This window comes from Scyliorhinus canicula, chromosome 16, assembly GCF_902713615.1.
Source record: "Scyliorhinus canicula chromosome 16, sScyCan1.1, whole genome shotgun sequence".
NCBI lineage: Eukaryota > Metazoa > Chordata > Chondrichthyes > Carcharhiniformes > Scyliorhinidae > Scyliorhinus > Scyliorhinus canicula.
Window position 1 is genome coordinate 126,291,354 of NC_052161.1, and position 20,749 is coordinate 126,312,102.

The window sequence follows — 20,749 nt, forward strand, 5'->3', positions numbered from 1 at the left end:
TACTCGAGCTGTGGCCTAACCAATGTTTTGAATAGTTCCAACATGACCTCCCAGCTCTTGAACTCTATGCCTCAGCTAATAAAGGCAAGTGTACCATATGCCTTCGTAACCACTGTGTCCACCTTCAGGGGCCGGTGTACATGCGCACCTCTGATCCTCGGTGATTCTCAGGGTTCTGCCGCCCGTCATGTATTCCCTTGCCTTATTTGTCCTGCCCAAGTGCATCACCTCATGGAGAAGGCTCAACTCCACCCTCTGAAGTGGCACCTGGGATGGGAAACCATTGCCGGCCTTGGCAGCGACACCTCGATAAACGAACACCAAAAAGGCAACTCTTATCAAAACTACGTGAGGCAGCGAAGGCTGCTTCAAGTGGAGGCAAATTGGTGCAATGGGGGAATCAGGGTCACCAGTCGCAGCCGCCGTTCTTTAAGGGTTGTTTGGTGGATTGGATCTTGCCTCACAGAAGGAGACCATTGGACCCAGTGTGCCTTTCCTGGCTCTTGGAAAGAGCTATCTGCCCCTTTTGAATTTTACCGTCAAATCTGTTTCCGCCACCCTCTGAGGCAGCGGCTCCAGATCGCAACAGTTCACTAACATCACCTCATCTTCCCTCTGGTTCTTTGGATCAAATCCATTAATGATGAGGCTAGTGCTGCACCCCGACGTGATCTCCCAGGAACTGTCGCGGGGGTTGTGGGTGAAGGAAGTTATTTTTTAGCTCTGATGACGTTCACTCTGTTTCTCTCTCTACAGATGCTGCCAGACCTGCTGAGTATTTCCAGCGTTCCCTCTTTCGCTTTATTTTTCGCAATTCGGGTCACTGTGCGTGTGTGTCAAACTCCTGCCTGCTTGACTAGGCCACAAAGCCTAAATTTCTGATTTTCCTTGTCTCCCACAGAACCCTGACATCGTATTGGTCCATTACCTGAACGTGCCAGCCATAGAAGACTGTGGGAAGCCATGTGGCCCGATACTGTGCTCCATCAACACCGACAAGAAGGAGTGGGCCAAATGGTCGAAAGAGGAACTGATCAGCCAGCTTAAACCCATGTGTGAGTGTCAACTTCAGCACCAACAAATCCTTTGTGCGATGTTGTACATTGTTGGGGGGGGGGGGGGGGGGGGGGGGGGGGGATAGGGGTAGCACTTGGAAGCATTCTGTCCTCTGAGTCAGAGGTTGTGAGTTCAGGTCCCCCACGGCAGAGACGGGGGGGTTGGCACAATGCAGTGCTGCGGGGTGTGCTGCATTGTCAGAGGTACTGTCTTTCAGATGGGGCACGGAGCTGAAGGCTTGTCTGCCTACTTGCTGGTTGGGAAGCAGGTGGGAAAACGGGTGGCATTGTTTTGGAGAGCGGAGGAATGCCTTGGCCTCCTGGCCCAAATTGCTCCCTTCGCAAACGCCGCTTTTAAGAAGGCCGACAGGCTATCTGGTCGCTTGCTGTTTTGGGGGTCCTTGCTGGGCTGCTGTTGCCAATGGGGTCCACATTGGAAGAATGAATTTTTTTTTTTAAGTAATGGGCAATGTACCGAGAGAGTAATTGGCACTCGCGGAATCGAACTCCAGCAAGAATCGCCACAGGAAAGAAAACAGCCACTGGAAAAAGGAGGAAGGAAAAATTGAATTAAAAAAATAACATTCGGCCGCACCGAATGAGTGCTTTAGTTGCCTAGCGGGAGCCTTTGAGAAAATGTCGTGAGGGAAGGAACAGGCACAGAACAGAAAATGCAGCTAAACAGCAAGTAGCTTAATGTTCTGTGATGCCACGCACCATTTGCAGCCCTGTAATAACGCACAACTGCCCTGAACTGCGATGGCAAGTGTTCCTTTGTGAAACAGGCTGGATGAAAATTCCGAGGATGGGGTGGGTGCGGGGGGGGGGGGGGGGGGGGGGGGGAAATAAATACACGGATTCTGGAGGAGATTGGAAAGGGGGCACCAGGGGCATGGGACCCGAGACAGCCACTCGCTGCTTTTAACACAGGCGATTTGTAAAAGCAACGAGGGAGGTGACAGAAAATGTAATTCGAAATGGGTCTGGGCTTACTCACCAGTGCATTGTGCATCCTTTTTCCATCTGGCCCCTTTGCTTGGAGCAAACTGTGCTGCACGTCTGCCATCTGCTGGACTTTCAGTATTATTACAGGGCAAGAGAAAGACAAGGACAGCATCCCGTACAATACTACATACACAGAACTGCAAGACCCATGGGCTGAGATTCTTGGTCACAAGTCATTTACCTGACACATTAGTATACACTTTTCTCTGATTTTGTATTTCCCCCTCCTATTTTTCTAATTTTCTTCATATCTCTCCGATGAGACAGTGAACTAGGGTCCGATCTGCCCTCCCAGGTGGATATAAAGGATCCTGTGACACTATTCAAAGAAGAGCAAAAGGGACCTCCCAATATCCTGGCTAATATTCAACCCTCAGCCACTTCATTACAACTTCACCTGGTCACTGCCACATCTTGTTGCTGTTTGTGATTGTGGGAGCTTACTGTTTGCAAATTGGCTGCCACATTTTCTGCATTACCGCAGCATCTACACTTCCAAAGCACTGCATTGGCTGCAAAGCGATTTGGGAAGGCCTGAGGTTGAGAAAGTTGTACAAGTGAATGTTCTTACGTTGTATTTTGGTGGCCGCACAGTTTTAAGCTTGGTAGTATAGTGATTAGCACTGTTGCTTCAAAGCGCCGGGGTCCCAGGTTCGATTCCCGGCTTGGGTCACTGTTTGTGCGGAGTCTGCACGTTCTCCCCGTGTCTGCGTGGGTTTCCTCCGGGTGCTCCGGTTTCCTCCCACAGTCCAAAGACATGCTGTTAGGTAATTTGGACTTTCTGAATTCTCCCTCAGTGTACCCGAACAGGCGCCGGAATGTGGCGATTAGGGATTTTCACAGTAACTTCACTGCAGTGTTAATGTAAGCCTACTTGTGACATAAAGATCATTTAAGGAACTTTGTTATTGGAACCCTCTGTCACTTCCCCGTCTGTACAATTCACCGGGCCCTCAGTCCAGCAGGTCGCCGCGTGAGAGCCCTGCCAAGCTGGGTGAGCTGGCAAACACAGCGACACTCAAACGAACAAGCAATTGGCAAAGCTGAGTGAAGGGCCGATTCCCATAATGCACTGAGCCCACCAAAGGTGAAGACAATGCGAGGCTAAACAAGAGGGCAGCGACAGACAGAGGGAGCTGAAGAGTTGCAGGGCTCAGAGTTTTTGGGAAAGAATAGGATCGAGGTGGAGACAAATTATTTCAATGCAAAAAGGGTGTGTCGTTTGTTTAGCACTTGTTAGGAGTAAGAACGAAGATTCAGAGGCTCATTATCTATAAGAGTATTGAGAAAGAAGAAAGATTTGCATTTATATATCACCATTCACGACTGCACATCTTTTCAGCATGCTTCACAGCCAGTGTAGACACTGTTGGCATTGCATACGGAAGTTCGCTTGCAACAGCCTGTAGGTCGAATCTCCCAGATCTGCCAGGAGTTAGGACTGACAATCAGCAACAGGAAGACCAAACGGAGACGCCCCCTTCCATCGGCACTGACAAGCTGACTTTGGAGGTCGTCGACACACACCTTGGATCAACAGCTGCCAGCAATCTGTCCCATGGTGCTGAAATCAGCACCGCGATTGCCGAGGCTGCAAGCTGGCACGTCAAAGTTGAGAAGAAGTCCAGTGCAGGCCAACAGCAAAGTAACCAAAAAATACAAAGCCCCGCGTGTACCAGGCTTGCCTTCTCAGCCTCCTACTTTACAGTAGCAATGAATGGACAATGTATGTAAGCCAAGAAAAGGGTCCAGAAAGCTTCTACCTGCCCTTCCTCAGATGAATGTCGGACATCTCCGAGCAAGATAGAGTGCAGGGGCTCCCAGCATGTTTGCCCTCTTGAGTGAGCGGCAAAGCAATATGAGCCAAATGGATGAAGATTGCATCCCCAATGACGTTCTCTATGACGAGCTGGCTATTGGGACAAGATCAATCGATTATCTTTGTTTGCAATATAAGGATATCTGCAAGTGAGGCTTCAGGTTGAGCGGGATCAGAGCTATTGACCAGGCTATTGTTACAGACTGAGGGGGGGGGGGGGGGGGGGGGGGGTTAATTTAAGCAGCTCTGATTTCTCCTTGCTCCACCCATCCATAAACAGAAATGTGCTTTGATTTTCGTAGCCCTTTATAAGTGGTGATCTACATCCCAACTCCTCGATTTTGGTGCGGTCCAATTCCTATTACTAACCCCACAGCAAAGTCGAGATATGATGAACTCAGAGGGTTAGTTTATTTGCACACACTCAAAGCGGGGAGGAGGGTCACAACATAACTCCCTGCGCACTCATACATTAAAAGAGGGGTGAAGAAAAGAAAGATTTACTGGGCGAAGACCACAAAGAAAATAATGATCGTTTCATGTGGGTCCAAAGCCCAGAATCAAATTCCAATCAGATATTCCTTCATGGAGGTCAACAGGTGGAGTTGACATCAGATGATGAGATAGACATGGAGAGATGAATCAGTCAGTCCTCTATGTACTGGTTCAGTAGTTCGAGCAGAGACAGTGTAAATGTGGCCAGGTATTCAGAGTCCTTTTCTGGAAGGTTGCCTGTAGATAGTAAAATGGCAGACTGAGTTTGCACTGCAGCAAGGCAACATAACTGGTTCCACAAGCTGGGGTTCATGTCACATGACTCCCACCTCTTCAAAGTGTCTTCAACAAAGGGTGTGTATCCCTTGTCTGCCCCCCTCCCCCTCCCCGAGGTGGTTAAATGCCTCAACCAGTGTGAATTAAAAGGAAGGTGGCAGGGTTCTTTGTCCAAGCAGGTGATTAGACTCCAGTTGGCCAACCTGGGTTATGAAATGCAGATGACCTTTGTATATTTCTCTTTAAATTTGATCCCTACAGCCCACAAGGGGTCATTAGTGTCTCTTCAGAGATAATGAGGTGTGGATTTCTGCGATACTGCCATAGCTCCTTTTGTTTGAGGGTCACAGACTTTATCCATTTTAAAAGGTCTTTGTCCAGTTTGTTTAAAATTTTAGAAAGAGCCATGTGGATATGTATACGTATCTATTTTATAGAAGCGCCTATTGGATGGCCCTCTCACAGTATTCTCCTGTACAGCTGCGGAAGGGAATGCCATCACAAATTGGTCTATACAGCCACAGCAGACGATGTTCTGTACACAAGTGACAAACACTCTGGGTCGAGTACATCATCTCCTGAGACAGACGGACATCTAACTACCTCCATATTGCAGGAAATTCGGCCGCCAATTCACACCCCTCAAACTCCCAGAAACAACAATGAACTAATGACCGGATAGCCTGTTTTGATGATGTTGATTGAGGGATAAATGTTTTCCCCTCTCAGGCCGATGTAAAGGACCCTGTGGAACCCATTCAAAGATGAGCAAGGAAATCTCCCAATGTGCTGGCCAATTTTTATTCCTCAATCTTCTTCCCTCCCTTACGACACTGTGGGCGTACCCACGCCACACGAACTGCAGCGGTTTGGGAAGGATGCTCGCCGCCACCTTCTCGCGGGCAATTAGGGATGGGCAATAAATGGCGGCCTGACCACACCCAATGAAAGATTTTTCAGCAAACATCATTAAAACAGATTGTGTAGCCCTCTGGACACAGGGGACAATCCCCCCTGAAAGGGTGCTGGGGGATCTCTCACATAAACCTGAGAGGGAGGATAGGGCCTCGGTTTACCATCACATCTGAAAGTCAGCAAGAGAATGGGAGTCCCGAGGCTGACTCGTGGCCTGGTGTGCGACTGGCAGCCAGGCGGCACATGGAGGTGAGGCCAGTGGCAGAGAGCTCAAGCTTGCAGGCAGTGTGGTCAAGGGGCATTGTGTAGCGGGGAGCCTCAAGGGCCCAGAAAATGGATGTTGGCGGACTCACGCTATCAGCAAAATGCCAAGTAGTTTGTCAAGCAATTTCCTGCTGGCAACACCGCCCCTTTAAACAGGAGCAGCAGCAAAAAAGAAATGAACCTGACATTTACGATCGACCTTGTCTCCATGGAGATGAGCAGAGAATGTCAACAACTTGTCAGAAATGTAATAGAACGAAAAGAAAAGGAAAAAATATATGAATGCTCTAATACTGGCTGGACGTGGCTCTCCGGGTAATATTGCTATTTCTCGCACTCACTGTGTAGTTCAACTCAGCCGCCCCATGACCGATTTCATTACACGGGGTCTCGGATTTTACCAGAGTGGTGAGAATGTGTACTGTCTGTGTAATGTCACTACTGAGTGTGAGGCCAGTGAGCGTGACAGGACCTTGTGAGGGTGGGAAACGTCGAACAGCCTGATGAGATTTTGTTACCCCAACACCACCAAACCACCGCATCCCCCCCCCCCCCCCCCCCCCCCCCCCCCCCCCCCCCCCCCCCCGATTCCTTCAGATTTAAACAAAATACCAATCATAAATGTAGTAAATCATAGAATTTTCAAACAGGATCAGAGCAGAACGAGTTGGTTTATTTTTATGGGAATTGAGGACTTTTCTTCAAAGTATGTGAGTAAATGGCGCAGTGGTTAGCACTGCTGTATGACGGCGCCGAGGTCCCAGGTTCGATCCTGGCTCTGGGTCACTGTCCGTGTGGAGTTTGCACATTCTTCCCGTGTTTGCGTGGGTTTCGCCCCCACAACCCAAAGATGTGCAGGGTAGGTGGATTGGCCATGCTAAATTGCCCCTTAATTGGAAAAAAATGAATTGGGTACTCTAAATTAATTTTTTTTAAAGTATGTGAGTAAATGTAGTTTAGGACCATGTGTCAGCAGACTGAAATTATGGGGTGGATTCTCCGCCATTGGGATTCTCCGTCCTCTGGTGTGGCAGGCGGAGAATCCTGCCCCCTATATTTTCATTCTTGGAAGAGAAGCATTGCTGATGAAGTTGGCACTCAATGCTCATCCTTTGTTGCCTGAGAAGGGGATAGTGGACCATCTTCTGGAACAGCTGTTGCCTGGTGCTATAGGTGGTCTGTTTGGGGTGTACGTGCTCCCACAGTGCTGTTGAGATGAGAACTCCAGGATTTGGGCCCAGCATCGATAAAGGAATGGTGGTATATTTGCAAGTCAGGATGGTGTGTGACTTGGAGGGGGATTTGTAGGTGATGGTGTTCCCATGCACCTGCTACCCTTGTCCTGTTAGGTGATGGAGGTCGATGTGACCATCAATTCACGCGAGACAGAGAGTTGAAGTGAACAGTGGCTTTAATCGACTAGAACAGTGCCTGCCTGCGACTGCTCTGCCAGTGAGAGCTGCCTACAGGGCTACTGCTCTTTATACCTCCCCTCAAGGGGCGGATCCAGGGGCGGAGCCTACAAGGGCACCAACATGATACATTCTATGTAATATCGTACAATGGTCCATAGGTGGAGCCCACATGGGCAACAGCATGATACAGTGTAATTCATGGTGAATGGTTAGTACAATATATTCACCACATTCACTCCCTGTTAAAAAAAATTGAAGTCCGGCAGGGGTGAAGGGTTCACAGCTTCAGTCTGTCCGGCGCTCTGATCGTGCGCTGTGATCGCCGGAGCTCTGGTATCGCACCTGCCCCGGATGTGGAACTGATCCGTGCGGGCGTGGGTGGTGAACTCGTCGGTGCTGGCACAGACGTGGACTCCGGGAGCGTGTCTTCTGGAGCTTCGTTCCTTTGGGTCGGTGAAGGGGGAAGCCAGGACTGAAGTGAGACCCCGGAGGTGGATTTCCTGGGGAAAACAAACAGGCGGTCATGACGGGTCTCGTTCGTGGCCGTGCAAAGGAGGGACCTAATGGAGTGGAGCGCGTCGGGGAGGACCTCTTGCCAGTGGGAAGCGGGGAGATTCCTAGACCGTAGGGCCAGGAGGACGGCCTTCCAGACCGTCGCGTTCTCCCTCTCCACTTGCCCGTTTCCTCAGGGGTTATAACTGGTAGTCCTGCTCGTGGCGATGTCCTGACCGAGCAGGTACTGACGCAGTTCGTCGCTCATAAACGAGGAGCCCCGGTCACTGTGGACGTAAGTGGGGAAACCGAACAAGGTGAAGACACTCTGCAGGGCCTTAATGACGGTGGCCGCGGTCATGTTGGGGCAGGGGATTGCAAAGGGGAAGTGGAGAACTCGTCAACGATGTTTAGGAAATACGTGTTGCGGTTGGTAGAGGGAAGGGGCCCTTTGAAGTCGATACTGAGGCGCTCAAAAGGCCAGGTGGGCTTTATCCGGTCAATAGAAGTGCGGCTTGCACTCCGCGCAGATTTGGCAGCCCCTGGTCATGGCTCTGACCTCCTCAGTGGAGTAGGGCAGGTTGCGGGCCTTGATGTAGTGGAGAAGCCGGGTCACCCCGGGTGGCAGAGGTCATCGTGGATAGCCCGGAGTTGGTCATCTTGCGTGCTGGCGCATGTGCCGCGGGACAGGGCATCTGGGGGCTCGTTGAGCTTCCCAGGACGATACACTATATCGTAATTATAGGTGGAGAGATCTTATTGTTCTTGATCTTGCCCCGCTGTGTATTATCAAACATGAAGGCTACCGACCGTTGGTCGGGGACGAGGGTAAACCTCCTACCAGTGAGGTAGTACCTCCAGTGCCGCACAGCTTCCACAATGGCTTGGGCTTCTTTTTCGACTGAGGAGTGTCGAATTTTGGAGGCGTTGAGGGTACGGGACAAAAATGCTACTGGCCTGCCCGCCTGGTTAAGGGTGGCGGCGAGGGCAACCTCTGACACGTCGCTCTCCACCTGGAATGGGACGGACTCATCCACCACGTGCATCGCAGCTTTGGCAATATCTGCCTTGATGCGGCTGAAGGCCTGGCTGGCCTCAACCGCCAGTGGGAACATGGTGGCTTTGATCAGTGGACGGGCTTTGTCCGCATAGTTGGAGACCCACTGGGCGTAATAGGAAAAGAACCCGAGGCACCTTTTCAGGGCCGTGGGGCAGTGGGGGAGGGGGGGTTGCAGGATGGGGCGCATACGGTTGGGGTCGGGTCTTAGAACTCCGTTTTCCATGACATAGCTGAGGATGGCTAGTCTGGTTGTGCGGAAAACGCATTTCTCCTTGTTATAAGTGAGGTTGAGGGCTTGGGCGGTTTGGAGACATTTCTGGAGGTTGGCATCGTGGTCCTGCTGGTCGTGGCCGCAGATGGTGACGTTGTTCAAGTACGGGAATGTGGCCCGCAGCCCGTACTGGTCCACCATTCGGGCCATCATTCTTTGGAAGACCGAGACCCCATTTGTGACACCGAAGGGAACCCGGAGGAAGTGGAAGAGGCGGCCGTCTGCCTCAAAGGCCGTGTAGTGGCGGTCCTCCGGGCGGATTAGGAGCTGGTGGTATGCAGACTTCAGATCCACCGTGGAGAACACCCGGTAGTGCGCGATCTGGTTAACCATGTCTGCTATACGGGGACGGGGGTATGCATCAAGGTGCGTGTACCGGTTTATGGTTTGGCTATAATCTACAACCATCTGGTTCTTTTCCCCGGTCCTGACAACCACCACCTGAGCTCTCCAGGGGCTATTACTGGCCTTGGTGATCCCTTCCCGTAAGAGTCGCTGGACCTTGGACCTGATAAAAGTCCTGTCCTGGATACTGTACCGCCTGCTTCTGGTGGCGACTGGCTTACAGTTGGCGGTGAGATTTGCGAAGAGCGGAGGAGGGTCGACCTTCAGGGTCACGAGGCTACATACGGTGAGTGGGGGTAGGGGCCTGCCGAACTTCAGGGTTAGGCTCCTGAGATTGCACTGGACGTCCAGTCCCAACAGGAGAGGAGCACAGAGGTCGGGGAGCACATATAGTTTAAAATTGGCATACTCAGCACCCTGTATCACGAGGTTTGTGACAGTGCACCCCCAGATCTGCACTGAGTGCGATCCAGAAGCTAGGGAGATTGTTTGAAGTGCAGGGAAGATTTGGAGCGAGCAGCGCCTTACCGTGTCTGGGTGAATGAAGCTCTCCGTACTCCCGGAGTCGAACAGGCAAGGCGTTTTGTGTCCATTGACCTGGACAGTCATCATGGAGCTCCGGAGGTGTTTTGGTTGTGACTGGTCGAGGGTGACCGCGCTGGGTTGCGGGTAGCCGGCGTGGTCGGAGGTGATGGGGTGGTCCCAAGATGGCTGCCGCCGTCGGTCGTACGTGTCGGGCGGCGTTGCAGATGGCGGCCAAGTGAGCGGCCCCAGTCGGACGCACGTGTCGGGCGGCGAGGAAGATGGCATCCAAGATGGCGGCCCCCATGAGTCATACATGGCGGGCCGAGTGGGAGACATTGGCCAAGATGGTGGCCCCCGTGAGTCGCACATGTTGTGCGGGTTTGAAGATGGCTACCCCCACGGACAACACAAGGCGGATGACGCGTCCGGAGGGGGCAGAGCCGGCAGGCACACTGCGGGGTCTGCAAGCCTGTAAGTCAGAGAGTCGGGCCTGCGACTTGGAGGATTTGGATCTGGCCAGGTAAACTTTGGCGAAGTGTCCCTTTTTGCCGCAGTCGCTGCAGTTCGCGTTTCGAGCCAGGCAGCGCTGCCTTGGGTGGGCTGGTGCTGGCCGCAGAAATAGCAGGATAGCCCCCTAGGTTGGGCGGGCAGCCGCGCGGTACAGGCCTGGGGTACTCTCTGGTCGGGGGTCCACGAGGGGGTCGCGTGATCAAACGGGAACGGGTTGAGGCTTTGGAACGTTACTTCTAGGGAGGAGGCTAGCTTTACCATCTCTTCTCGAGCAGGCGCTGTCTCACGTAGTTGGACCTGACTCCAGCCACGTAGGCGTACCGGACGGCGAGTTTCATATGTTGAGAGGCGCAACTTCACGCGAGGACTTTGAGGTCGCGTAGGCACTCCTCCAGCAATTCCACGTACACCTCGTTCACCGGCCTTATGTATAGGTGCTTCAGCATCGCAAGGGCGTCCGCGTATGTGGAGGCTTCCTTGAGTTGTACAGACATTCGATGGCTCACCGGGGCTTGGAGGAGGCTCAGCTTCTGATCGTCGTTAATGGAAGGCGAGGAGGAGGCGGCGAGGTAGGCCTCGAAACAGCGAAGCCAGTGCGAAAAAATCCCTTTGGCCTCCATGGATTGTGGGTCGAGTTCCAGTCGGTCAGGTTTGAGGGCCGATTCCATTGTGGTGTTGTCGTCGATTAAATTGATGCGACCATCAATTCACGCGAGACAGAGAGTTGAAGTGAACAGTGGCTTTAATCGACGAGAACAGTGCCTGCCTGCGACTGCTCTGCTACTGAGAGCCGCCTACAGGGCTGCTGCTCTTTATACCTCACCTCAAGGGGCGGAGCCTACAAGGTCCGAATTACATTTCATGTAATATCGTACAATAGTCCATAGGTGGAGCCCACATGGACAACAGCGTGATACAGTGTAATACATGGTGAATGGTTAGTACAATATGTTCACCACAGAGGTTGAGGAGCTTGTGGAGCATCGTTGAACAGCTTCAGGGTGTCTAACTCTGGCATGAGGCCTTGCAGTTCAGGGGGTGCCAGCCTACTGTGGTTATACAATTGTCTGAACCCCCTCACTTTGCTGCATTGCCAGTCTTGGGCATGCCCCCTTCTAAGGGAGCTAATGGGTGACGTTCCTGCATTCTCCCACAAGGATAGTCGACGGTATGGCCTTGAACCAGACACTGTGGCTTCAGTGGTTGGCCACTTATATGAGTTTTAGCCTACCATATAGTTCCTGCTTATTGGGGGGGGTGGAGGCAAACGTTCAGCAATTCAGATGACAAAAAAGGCCTGATGTTCAGTAGCTGCATGAAAATCCTGCTTCCTGTTCATCCAAGAAATTTTCACAGTAATTTCACTGCAGTGTTAATGTAAGCCTAATTGTGACAATAAAGATCATTATTATTATTAAGACAACCCCACTAAAAAGTGGGTGAGATCAATTTCAGCTACGACTTCCCCCAGAATGCAATAGTCTGCCAAGGCTCGCTAACCAACAATAGCTTAAATTTATCGTAAAGCCTCCCAAGGCACTTAACAGCAGCGTAATTACACAGCGAACTGACACCAGACCAAAAAAGGAGACTTCAGGGTAGGGGGCCAAAGGCTGGGTCAAAGACACCGGGCGTTTGGGCATCTTAAAAGGAGGAGAGAGGGATAAAGAGGTTTACGGAAGGAATTCCAGAACATCGGGCCTTGGCAGCTGAAGGCACGGCCATCAAGGATGCAGCAAAGGAAGCGGGCAAGAGGTCAGAGTTGGACCAGGTTCCCTCAGGAAGATTGCCCACTTGAGTCAGCCATAGTCAGCACCTTTAAAGCAAGAGGGGAGGAAATGAGATTTATTTTACTGCATAAAAATGGGGCCTACAGAGGAAGGCTTAAACTCCAGACCAGTCCAGTTAGTTTCCATGGAACAGACTGTCTGCAGCCTGCCCAATTATTCACTGCCCTTGAAACAGTGACTAGCCAGCACGGAGTGGATAACAGATTCTGTTAATGACTCCTGTACGATCACCCCATGCCCCATTATTGAATCTGCGGGGTCAAAGCAAGTCAGTAGAATAGTGCTTTATTATACAGTGCACCAGAGTCACAGACACTGAGACACACAATAACCAGGGTCACTGTCAGCCCAATAATTGCCTTCCCTCACTGATGTCAAATGGGATATATGCTCTCTCTGCTCTCTGATATACCTCACTTAAAGTTGTTATCTGCCCAGGGTCAGTCCGCAGAAAGGGACAGCAGAGAAATTATTCAATGAAACCCATTTGACGAGAGCTTTTTTTTTAGGTTAATTTCATAACTGACAAATCAGCCAACTAGGGATTTCAGCCTCAGCTGATACAGGTTTTGCTGGCACATCCATCATTGCCTGGACTATAAATGTTTTCTATTTCTCTCTCACAATTATTGGAGTTCAGGTAGAGCAGCTTGTTCCTTGCGAGAGGAAGGACAGGGAGTGCAAGGGAGGGATTTCAATTGGGGCCTTGGTGCCAAGGGACTGTGAAACAAGCAGGCAGCTCCTTCACCTAGCTCTTCTTAAAGGGGCCCTGTTTTCACTGAGTAACGAGTCTTTTCGATCTCCCTTCTCCCAATGGGTCCCGCCAGAACGTGCAAGCAGGCAATATAATTTAAAAACAGAACTTGAGCTCAGGTAGCGATGCCTTCCACAGTGTAATAGTCAGGCCCATGACTGAGATTGATTGTTCTTATTATGCAAAGGGTATTACGGGTTATGGAACGTTGTGGGGGGGGGGGGGGGGGGTGGTAAATGAAATTAAGGCACAGATCAGTCCTGATCAAGTTGAAGGATAGGAGCAGGTTCGATGGAATGAATGGCCAACTGTTGTCTGACCTTGCAGTTGACAGATTTACAGCCTGGGCAAAGCAATGCAGGGGTCTGTCGATGCCCATGGAATCATCCCCAAGGGTGAGTCAGTATCTTCAGGAAATGAATGGGGCAATTTGGGGTGAATGTCGGCAAGTGGGCACATTCTGGACCTGGCGTCTGCCATTCAGATGCCAGGCAATTTGAGCCAATTATTTGACCAAACTCTGAACTGGTAGGAATCCAGCAGCATCAGGCATTTTTGCAACATCAACAGATTCATGAATTGGGTCAGGCAGAATTCTCAGGCGAAGCTAATCCAAGCAAACTGAACCCTGGATGTGAATTCGCTCTCCAATCAGGTACAACCTCGAGAGGTTTGTGTTTTAGCACGGTTGAATATTAAGGGAAGGGCAGGGAAAGAAATATTAGCATTTTGCACGAAAATCTCCGATAATTGTGCATCCTCCAATTCTAACCCGCCCCTCTCCAGCACCTCAAAACTGTGGAGATCCTTACCTCGCCCTGTTGCCCTATCATATACAATTGTTACAACACCCTGGGCAATTGCACGGTCGATTCCAGCCCCGCAGCTCCCGGAACCACCACACAAGTGAATTAACCAACAATTCTTATAAACATTCCCCAAGTCTTTGGCTCTTGGCTGCCCAATAATTACAGTCGGCAGGTTTGTAAGTTGAAACATAATTACTGTTGATTCGTACCAAGAATAATGGTGAAATATGCAGCATTTACAGTTGGTTCAATATTAATAAGTACCTAACTCCTACTTTAACTTGACCCCCCCCACCACTCCAAACACACCTACACACGACAGACAAACTCAGAGGGCTGGAAAAGGGAAGAAATGTAAATGAAAGAGAAAAGAGCCTGTGCTTGAAATAATGGTGCCTGGCAGGCTTGCTCCATGGTAAGCTTCTCGTTTTGCAGCCTGTACTCCCAGTTTTCCTGGAGATTGCCTGTTTCATCAGACTTTGCTCTCAGTTTGTGGCCTGCCTTCGGGCCCTGTTTTCAGGAATCCAACACCCACAGGCTTATTGGAGAGAGATTTAGCTAGATCGTTTTGGAGATGCTTAGCAACAGCATGTTTGGAGAGGATTTAGCTGTATCTTTTACCTATTTGTTGCCGAAATGAAAACAAAATGGAACCTCGTGGGATTAGAGTATGAAAGAAAACTTGCAAGAAATATTAAAATAGATAGTTATCGCTGCTACAAGTGTATAAAAAGGACGAGAGAGGCTAAAGTGACTGTTGGTCCCTTAGAGGGCGAAACCAGGGAATTAATAATGGGCGGCACGGCGGCACAATGGTTAGCACTGGTGCCTCGCAGCGCCAGGGACCCAGGTTCGATTCCAGCCTTGGGTGACTGTCCGTCTGGCGTTTGCACATCCTCCCGTATCTGCATGGGTTTCCTCCGGGTGCTCCGCTTTCCTCCCACAGTCCAAAGATATGTAGGGCAGGTGGATTGACCATTCCAAATTGCCCCTTGTCACTAGACAAGGGTGGCCACACTTAATTGAAGTCTGACCATCGAATAACTATGGAGATCACACCTGAAACCTTTCTTAGTCTATGGGGTTCAAATCCCAGTGAAGACTCACCAGACCATTGTGGCTTTCCCATCTTTAGCCCCACGAGGCTACATTGAATTATGGAGAATATGTAACACAGTAGGCGGCCATTCAGCCCAACTGGTCTGTACCTCCTCCCATCCTTCTTGATCTCAACATATCCTTCTACTTCTTTCTCTCCCATATGATTATTGAGCTTCCCCTTGTTCAAAACCAATCTCTCGGTAAAGAAGCTTCTCCTGAACTCCCGAGTGGATTCATTCATGACTCTCTTATATTTACGACCCCTGATTCTGGATCCTGCACATTGCGGAAACAGCTCCTCTACGTCTACTTTGTCAAACCCTTTAATTTTTATTTTATTATTTTTTTTTTATTATAAATTTAGATTACCCAATTATTTTTTCCAATTAAGGGGCAATTTAGCGTGTCCAATCCACCTACTCTGCACATTTTTGGGTTGTGGGGGCGAAACCCACGCCTTAACGGGGAGAATGTGCAAACTCCACATGGACAGTGACCCAGTCAACCCCTTTAATAACCTCTATCAGATCACCTTCTCTTTTTCCAGAAAAGAGCCCAGCCCTGTTCAGCCTTTCCTGAAGGGTATAGTCACTCAGTTCTGGTGTCATTCTGGTCATTTTTATTGCACCTTCTCCAGTGTCTGAAATGCCCTTTTCATAATATGGCAGCCAGAGCTGTTCTCAGTTCTCTGGTTGTGGTCTAATCAAGGATCTGTACAAGTTTAACGCAATTTGGCTATTTCTCAATTTCTATAAAAGAACCTGAATTCTTTGTTTTTTACGACCTTTTTAGCCCGTGTCGCTACTTGTAGAAATGTGTGTATTGGAATGCCAAAATCGCTTTCTTCTCCTCCCCCATCTAAACACACACGGCCATATTTTCACGCAGTCAGGAAGATTCCGCCGTCCCTTTAACAATGGCGGCTGATACCCAGATGCAGATGTCATACCCCCTTTTCCGATAGATCCCATTTTTGCTGTCAGGGGGAAAGTGGTGGGGCGTGATTCACACAGGAAGGAGACTGGAGCTCAGCAGGGCTGATTAAAATTAGGGCTGAATTCAAAAATACCCCACTTTGGCTGCCGCAACACCTTTAATCTACAGCGTGAGGGTCACAAATTGATGGAGGAGACGCAAACTCTATTGAAAGGTGATAAGATCTGTTTACGTGTCCCAATCTGAAGTTCTTTATTTCCCTTATTTTTCAAAAATAGGTATAAGCTGTCATTTAAAAGAAATGCTGCTGGACAGCTTTGATTGACAGGCCACCATCTATTCATGCAGTTTCAATAAAGCTGTCCGTTGACATTTCCCCAAGGGATAGCATCACATGATTATGAATTCTTTTATTGAAATATTTTTAATCTCCTTTTTCACATTTTCTCCCAAATTTACACCCAACAATAAACAATAATCAGTAACGAACGCAATGGCAATCCACAGATCAATAGCAACAACCCCATCCTCCCACCAAACCCCAGACATTAGCCCGCACGTTAACATAAATGACAGAGGAATCACCCATAGTCACCATTAACACAACCCACCCTCCCAGCCCCCAACCCCCCCTAATGTTCGATGGAATCCAATTCTCGAAAGCGCATAATGAATAACGCCCGTGAATTGTAGAACCCCTCCATCCTTACCCTCAGTTCAAATTTGACCTTTTCAAGCGTTAAGAATTCCGGCAGGTCCCCCCGCCACGCCAGGGCACAGGGTGGAGAGGCTGCTCTCCATCCCAACAGGATCCCGCCTTTGGGCGATCAACGAGGCGAAGGCTACAACATCTGCCTCTGCAGCCGTTTCCAACCCCGGCTGGTCCGACACCCCGAATATGGCCTCCCGAGGGCCAGGCTCCAGTTTCATGTGCACCACTTTAGAGATTACCCTAAAACCGTCCTTCCACCTTTGGACAGGACCAAAACATATGAACGTGGTTTGCGCCCCTCCCCCCCACCCCACCACACCACAACGTCCACATACATCTTCTACCCCCTCAAAGAGCTGGCTCATCCTCGCCCTTGTGAGGTGCGCTCTACACACCACCTTCAGCTGTATCAGCCCCAACCTCGCACACGGGGTGGAGACGTTCACCCTCCGGAGCACCTCACACCAGAACCCCTCCACGTCATTATGAATTCTTGACTGAGTTTCAAATGTTACAATTATCTTAGCAGGGGATTCTGAGTTCACATTTTGACAGTTTAAAGAGGCTATTAGAAGGATTAGCTGTCTTTGATGTTGAGTCTGAATATAAGTTATTTTGTTTTTATAACAGGTTAACCACTTGAGACTGAAAAGCTTTGAATGGGTTTCTTGAGTGGGAGTTTTTTCCACTATCAAGTGTGTATGATTGAGAGCTGTATGTTACTTGTTTTTCCAACATGGCTCCTGAGGTCTGCCCATGGTGGATACTGGTTAATTGGCTATGGAGATGGCGTGGGGGTATGCGGTGTCATGGGGGTATGAGGTGTCATGGGAGAAGGGCGGGAGCATATGTTGATATGAAGGTGGAATGGGGCATGAGGGGCCACAGTGGGTGGGTGGGGTTGAGGGCTCGAGGGCCTAACAGCAACTAAGTCAACTGGGACAAAGTCCCCAGAAGCCCGAGGCAGGCTTTCTAACCAGCCGGCCTCAGCACTTGCCCACCCTCATGGTCTGCCTAAGATTGCTTCCAGAGTTGGCTGGCCCAATTCAATATCGCCCCACCTCAGAAAATCGGGTCTAATGGAGCCTTCAAACCGAAGTAAGTGTGCTGAGTCAGGACATATCTCGACTTGAACTACCTCCCTCAGTAGCGAGTGTATTAATATTTTAATCACAGTCCTCCTCCATGTTAACTGCACCCTCCAATTCAGCGGCATCTGTAAATTTTAAAATTGTATTTCCAGTTTCAAAGTTCAAATTGTGTCTGTGTCGACTGGCGTGCAATACCGTCTTCCACCAGTCTGAGGAGCCATCCTGAACTCTCGCTGTCTCTCCTCTGCCTTGTAGGCAGCTTGCCATCAACTAACTCGGTTGGTTGCCTGGCGAAGTGGGGGTGGGGGTGGGGGCATCAGGAGTTTGTACTTGGCCACAGCTGACATCCTGGAGGAACCCTGAGTTGTACCAACAGCATTTAATCAATCTCAACAGGAGTGCTGTACAACAATCCAATCCAGGGCTCCAAACATGACTAAACACAGCATTCTCAGCAGGGTCTGAGTAAGTCTCAGATAATCTATTATTCATGAACACTCGTATTTATAGTTCATTGCTCCTTTATTTGATAGGAAAAATGAGCAGAAAATCCCAGACTGTCTCTATATTCATAAATTAATACCTAAAATGTGTTTGAATTTTTCTTGCTCCATTGATCTCTCTGTATGTGTCATTATATCTCCCTATTTATTATTTATCAATCTTCCTTGTGATTTTTTGAATGTTTCTTGTACTTCTTTTCTGCACCGCACCCCCCCCGTGCCCGCCCCAACCCTCCCCGCCGCCACCACCAAAGCCTTAGCTCTCCTGGTTGGCTGCTCAGTCCTCAGTGCTTCACTCAAGCGGTTGTCAAGTGAGGGTGGCCAGGTTGTTTGACTGTGGGAGGAATCACAGCTGAACTCATTTCTGCCCTCCTGTGATATCCACACACACACACAAACCTTTGAGCAAAACCTCGGCCTCGACCTCAGGGCACCCAGACTCATTGGGACATTCCAGCTGGGTTCATCTCACTCAGCACAACCCAGTAACTAAACCCAGATCCTCCTGACCGGGATCTACACCAGACATTACCTTGCCCACTGGTACATGGCCGTGACTTGCTTCTCCCCACACAGTCCCACAGCCCTCGACTATCTCACCCCGCATGTGAAGCACAGGCACTGGAGTGAGGCGACAGAGAGCAGCCATGGCCCATTGAGTCTGCGCCGACCCTTCGAAAGAGCATCCGACCCAGGCCCAATCTCCGCTCTAGCCATGTATCCCCACTCAACCTTTGGACGCCAAGGGGCAATTCATCATGGCCAGTCCAACTAACCTGCACATTGTGGTGAATGTGATTCACACGGGATTATAATCTGTATACACATGTGTCTATATTGTAAGTGCAGTTGCACTACCTGACCACCAGGGGGAGTAGCTCTGGGAATGCTCGAGCGTTTTACTGGGCTTCTCCCTTGGCTCCGCCCAGGACTCCTCCCCCGGGAACTGCTGTATAAAGATCAGTGCCACAGGGTCAGCCGGCCAGTTCACCGAAAGTTCAACGGCTAACAGGCTGGCTCTGTTGTAAGTATATTAAAAGCGCTATTCTAATCCTACGAGCACGTGTCCATAGAATTGTTGGTTCCAACACACATCTTTGGACTGTGGGAGGAAACTGGACCACCCGGAGGAAACCCACGCAGGCACGGGAGAAAGTGCAAACTCCACACAGACAGCCACCTGAAGTCGAAATCGAACTCGGGTCCCTGGCGTTGTGAGGCAGCAGCGCTAACCACAGTGCCACTGTGCCGCGCCAAAGAGAAGGGGCTGGCTAGAATGATGTCAGGAATGAGGAAATAAAGTAATGTGGAGAGACTCAAAAAGCTAGGTTTGTTCTCTTTAAAGGAGAGAAGATTCAAAGGAGATTAAATAGAGGTGTTGGAAGTCATGGGTGGGTTTGATAAAATATATAAGGAGAAACCTTTTCCACTGGGAAGGGTGGTCAACTTAGGCCGATGGACGCAAGTACCAGAGAAAGGTTAGAATTTTTTGTACAATTATTTTTTTTAATGAGCGTACTATCTGAAAGAGTAGTGGAAGAAAACTCACCTGTAAAGTTCAAAAGGGAATTGAGGGGCAGCACGGTGGCGCAGTGGGTAGCACTGTGGCCTCACGGCACCGAGGGTCCCAGGTTCGATCCCGGCTTTGGGTCTCTGTCCCGTGTGGAGTTTGCACATTCTCCCCGTGGGTTTCGCCCCCACAACCCAAAAGATGTGCAGGTTAGGTGGATTGGCCATGCTAAATTGCCCCTTAATTGGAAAAAATGAATTGGGTACTTTAAATTAAAAATAAAAAGGGAATTGAATAACACCTGAAAGGGGAAAAAAGAAATGCAGGGTGTGGGGAAAGTGTTGGGGGAAATAGGACTAATTGCATAGCTCTTTCAAAGAGGTAACACAGGCACGAAATGGCTTCTGTGCTGTATGATTATATATAAATAAATTAGAAGTGATGAGGGGGAGGAGGAAAAGTCCCGGGAAGGGGACTTCTTTTAATCTTTTGGGGACCGAGCCAGGCACATCATTCCCAAGGAAACAGTGTGCAGCATAACCTTCAGGAGAATGTGGGGGGGGAGCGGGGGAAGAGAGAGTGTTAATAAATATAGTCCTGCAACACAACCTGTACACAAGGAAAACCAGGGCAATTTCAAAATGTGAGTCCCTTGGCGATACACCTGCTTTGACCTGCGTGTTTAAATTTAGTGCGAGCTGTTAGCGAGAGTTGTGTGTAGTTGAAGGGTAAATGGGAATGAAGCACGGGAAGATTCCCTGAAATACACCCCCCCCCCCCCCCCCACCCCCCCACACACACAAACACACACATTGAAGCATGCCAGGGGTATGTGCGTGTGGTTGGACCCCCATTACCAATCGATACCCAGACTGTGTCTCCACAGTGCTTGCGCATCAATGCAAAAGCCGCTTACAGATCGGTCGTGGAGGGTGGTAATTTTTATATGAATCTTTTTTTTTGGGAATATGAGATGATTTGCATATTGTATACGCCAAGGAACTGAAAGAAATTTGCATGCAACAGCCAGAGGCCTGTGCCTGCAATCTGTCACCCTTCACTGAGTTTAATTCTATAACGTTCTCAAAAGCCAGAC

The 20,749-nt window shown here is 49.8% G+C and overlaps 1 protein-coding gene and 1 long non-coding RNA gene across 6 annotated transcripts in view; one reads left to right on the plus strand and one right to left on the minus strand.

Moving 5' to 3' along the window:
• The window catches only part of camta1a (calmodulin binding transcription activator 1a), a 1,261,560-nt gene that overhangs the window by 1,072,537 nt on the left and 168,274 nt on the right, over positions 1 to 20,749 (plus strand). For all 5 annotated transcript variants that reach the window (XM_038821445.1, XM_038821446.1, XM_038821448.1 and 2 more), the window contains exon 6: positions 902 to 1,055. In XM_038821445.1, coding sequence (XP_038677373.1) covers positions 902 to 1,055 — 154 coding nt within the window. The remainder of the gene's footprint in view (positions 1 to 901; positions 1,056 to 20,749) is intronic.
• LOC119979348 overlaps positions 1 to 20,749 on the minus strand; it is a 162,324-nt gene that overhangs the window by 45,967 nt on the left and 95,608 nt on the right. The gene's annotated exons all lie outside the window — the stretch shown is intronic.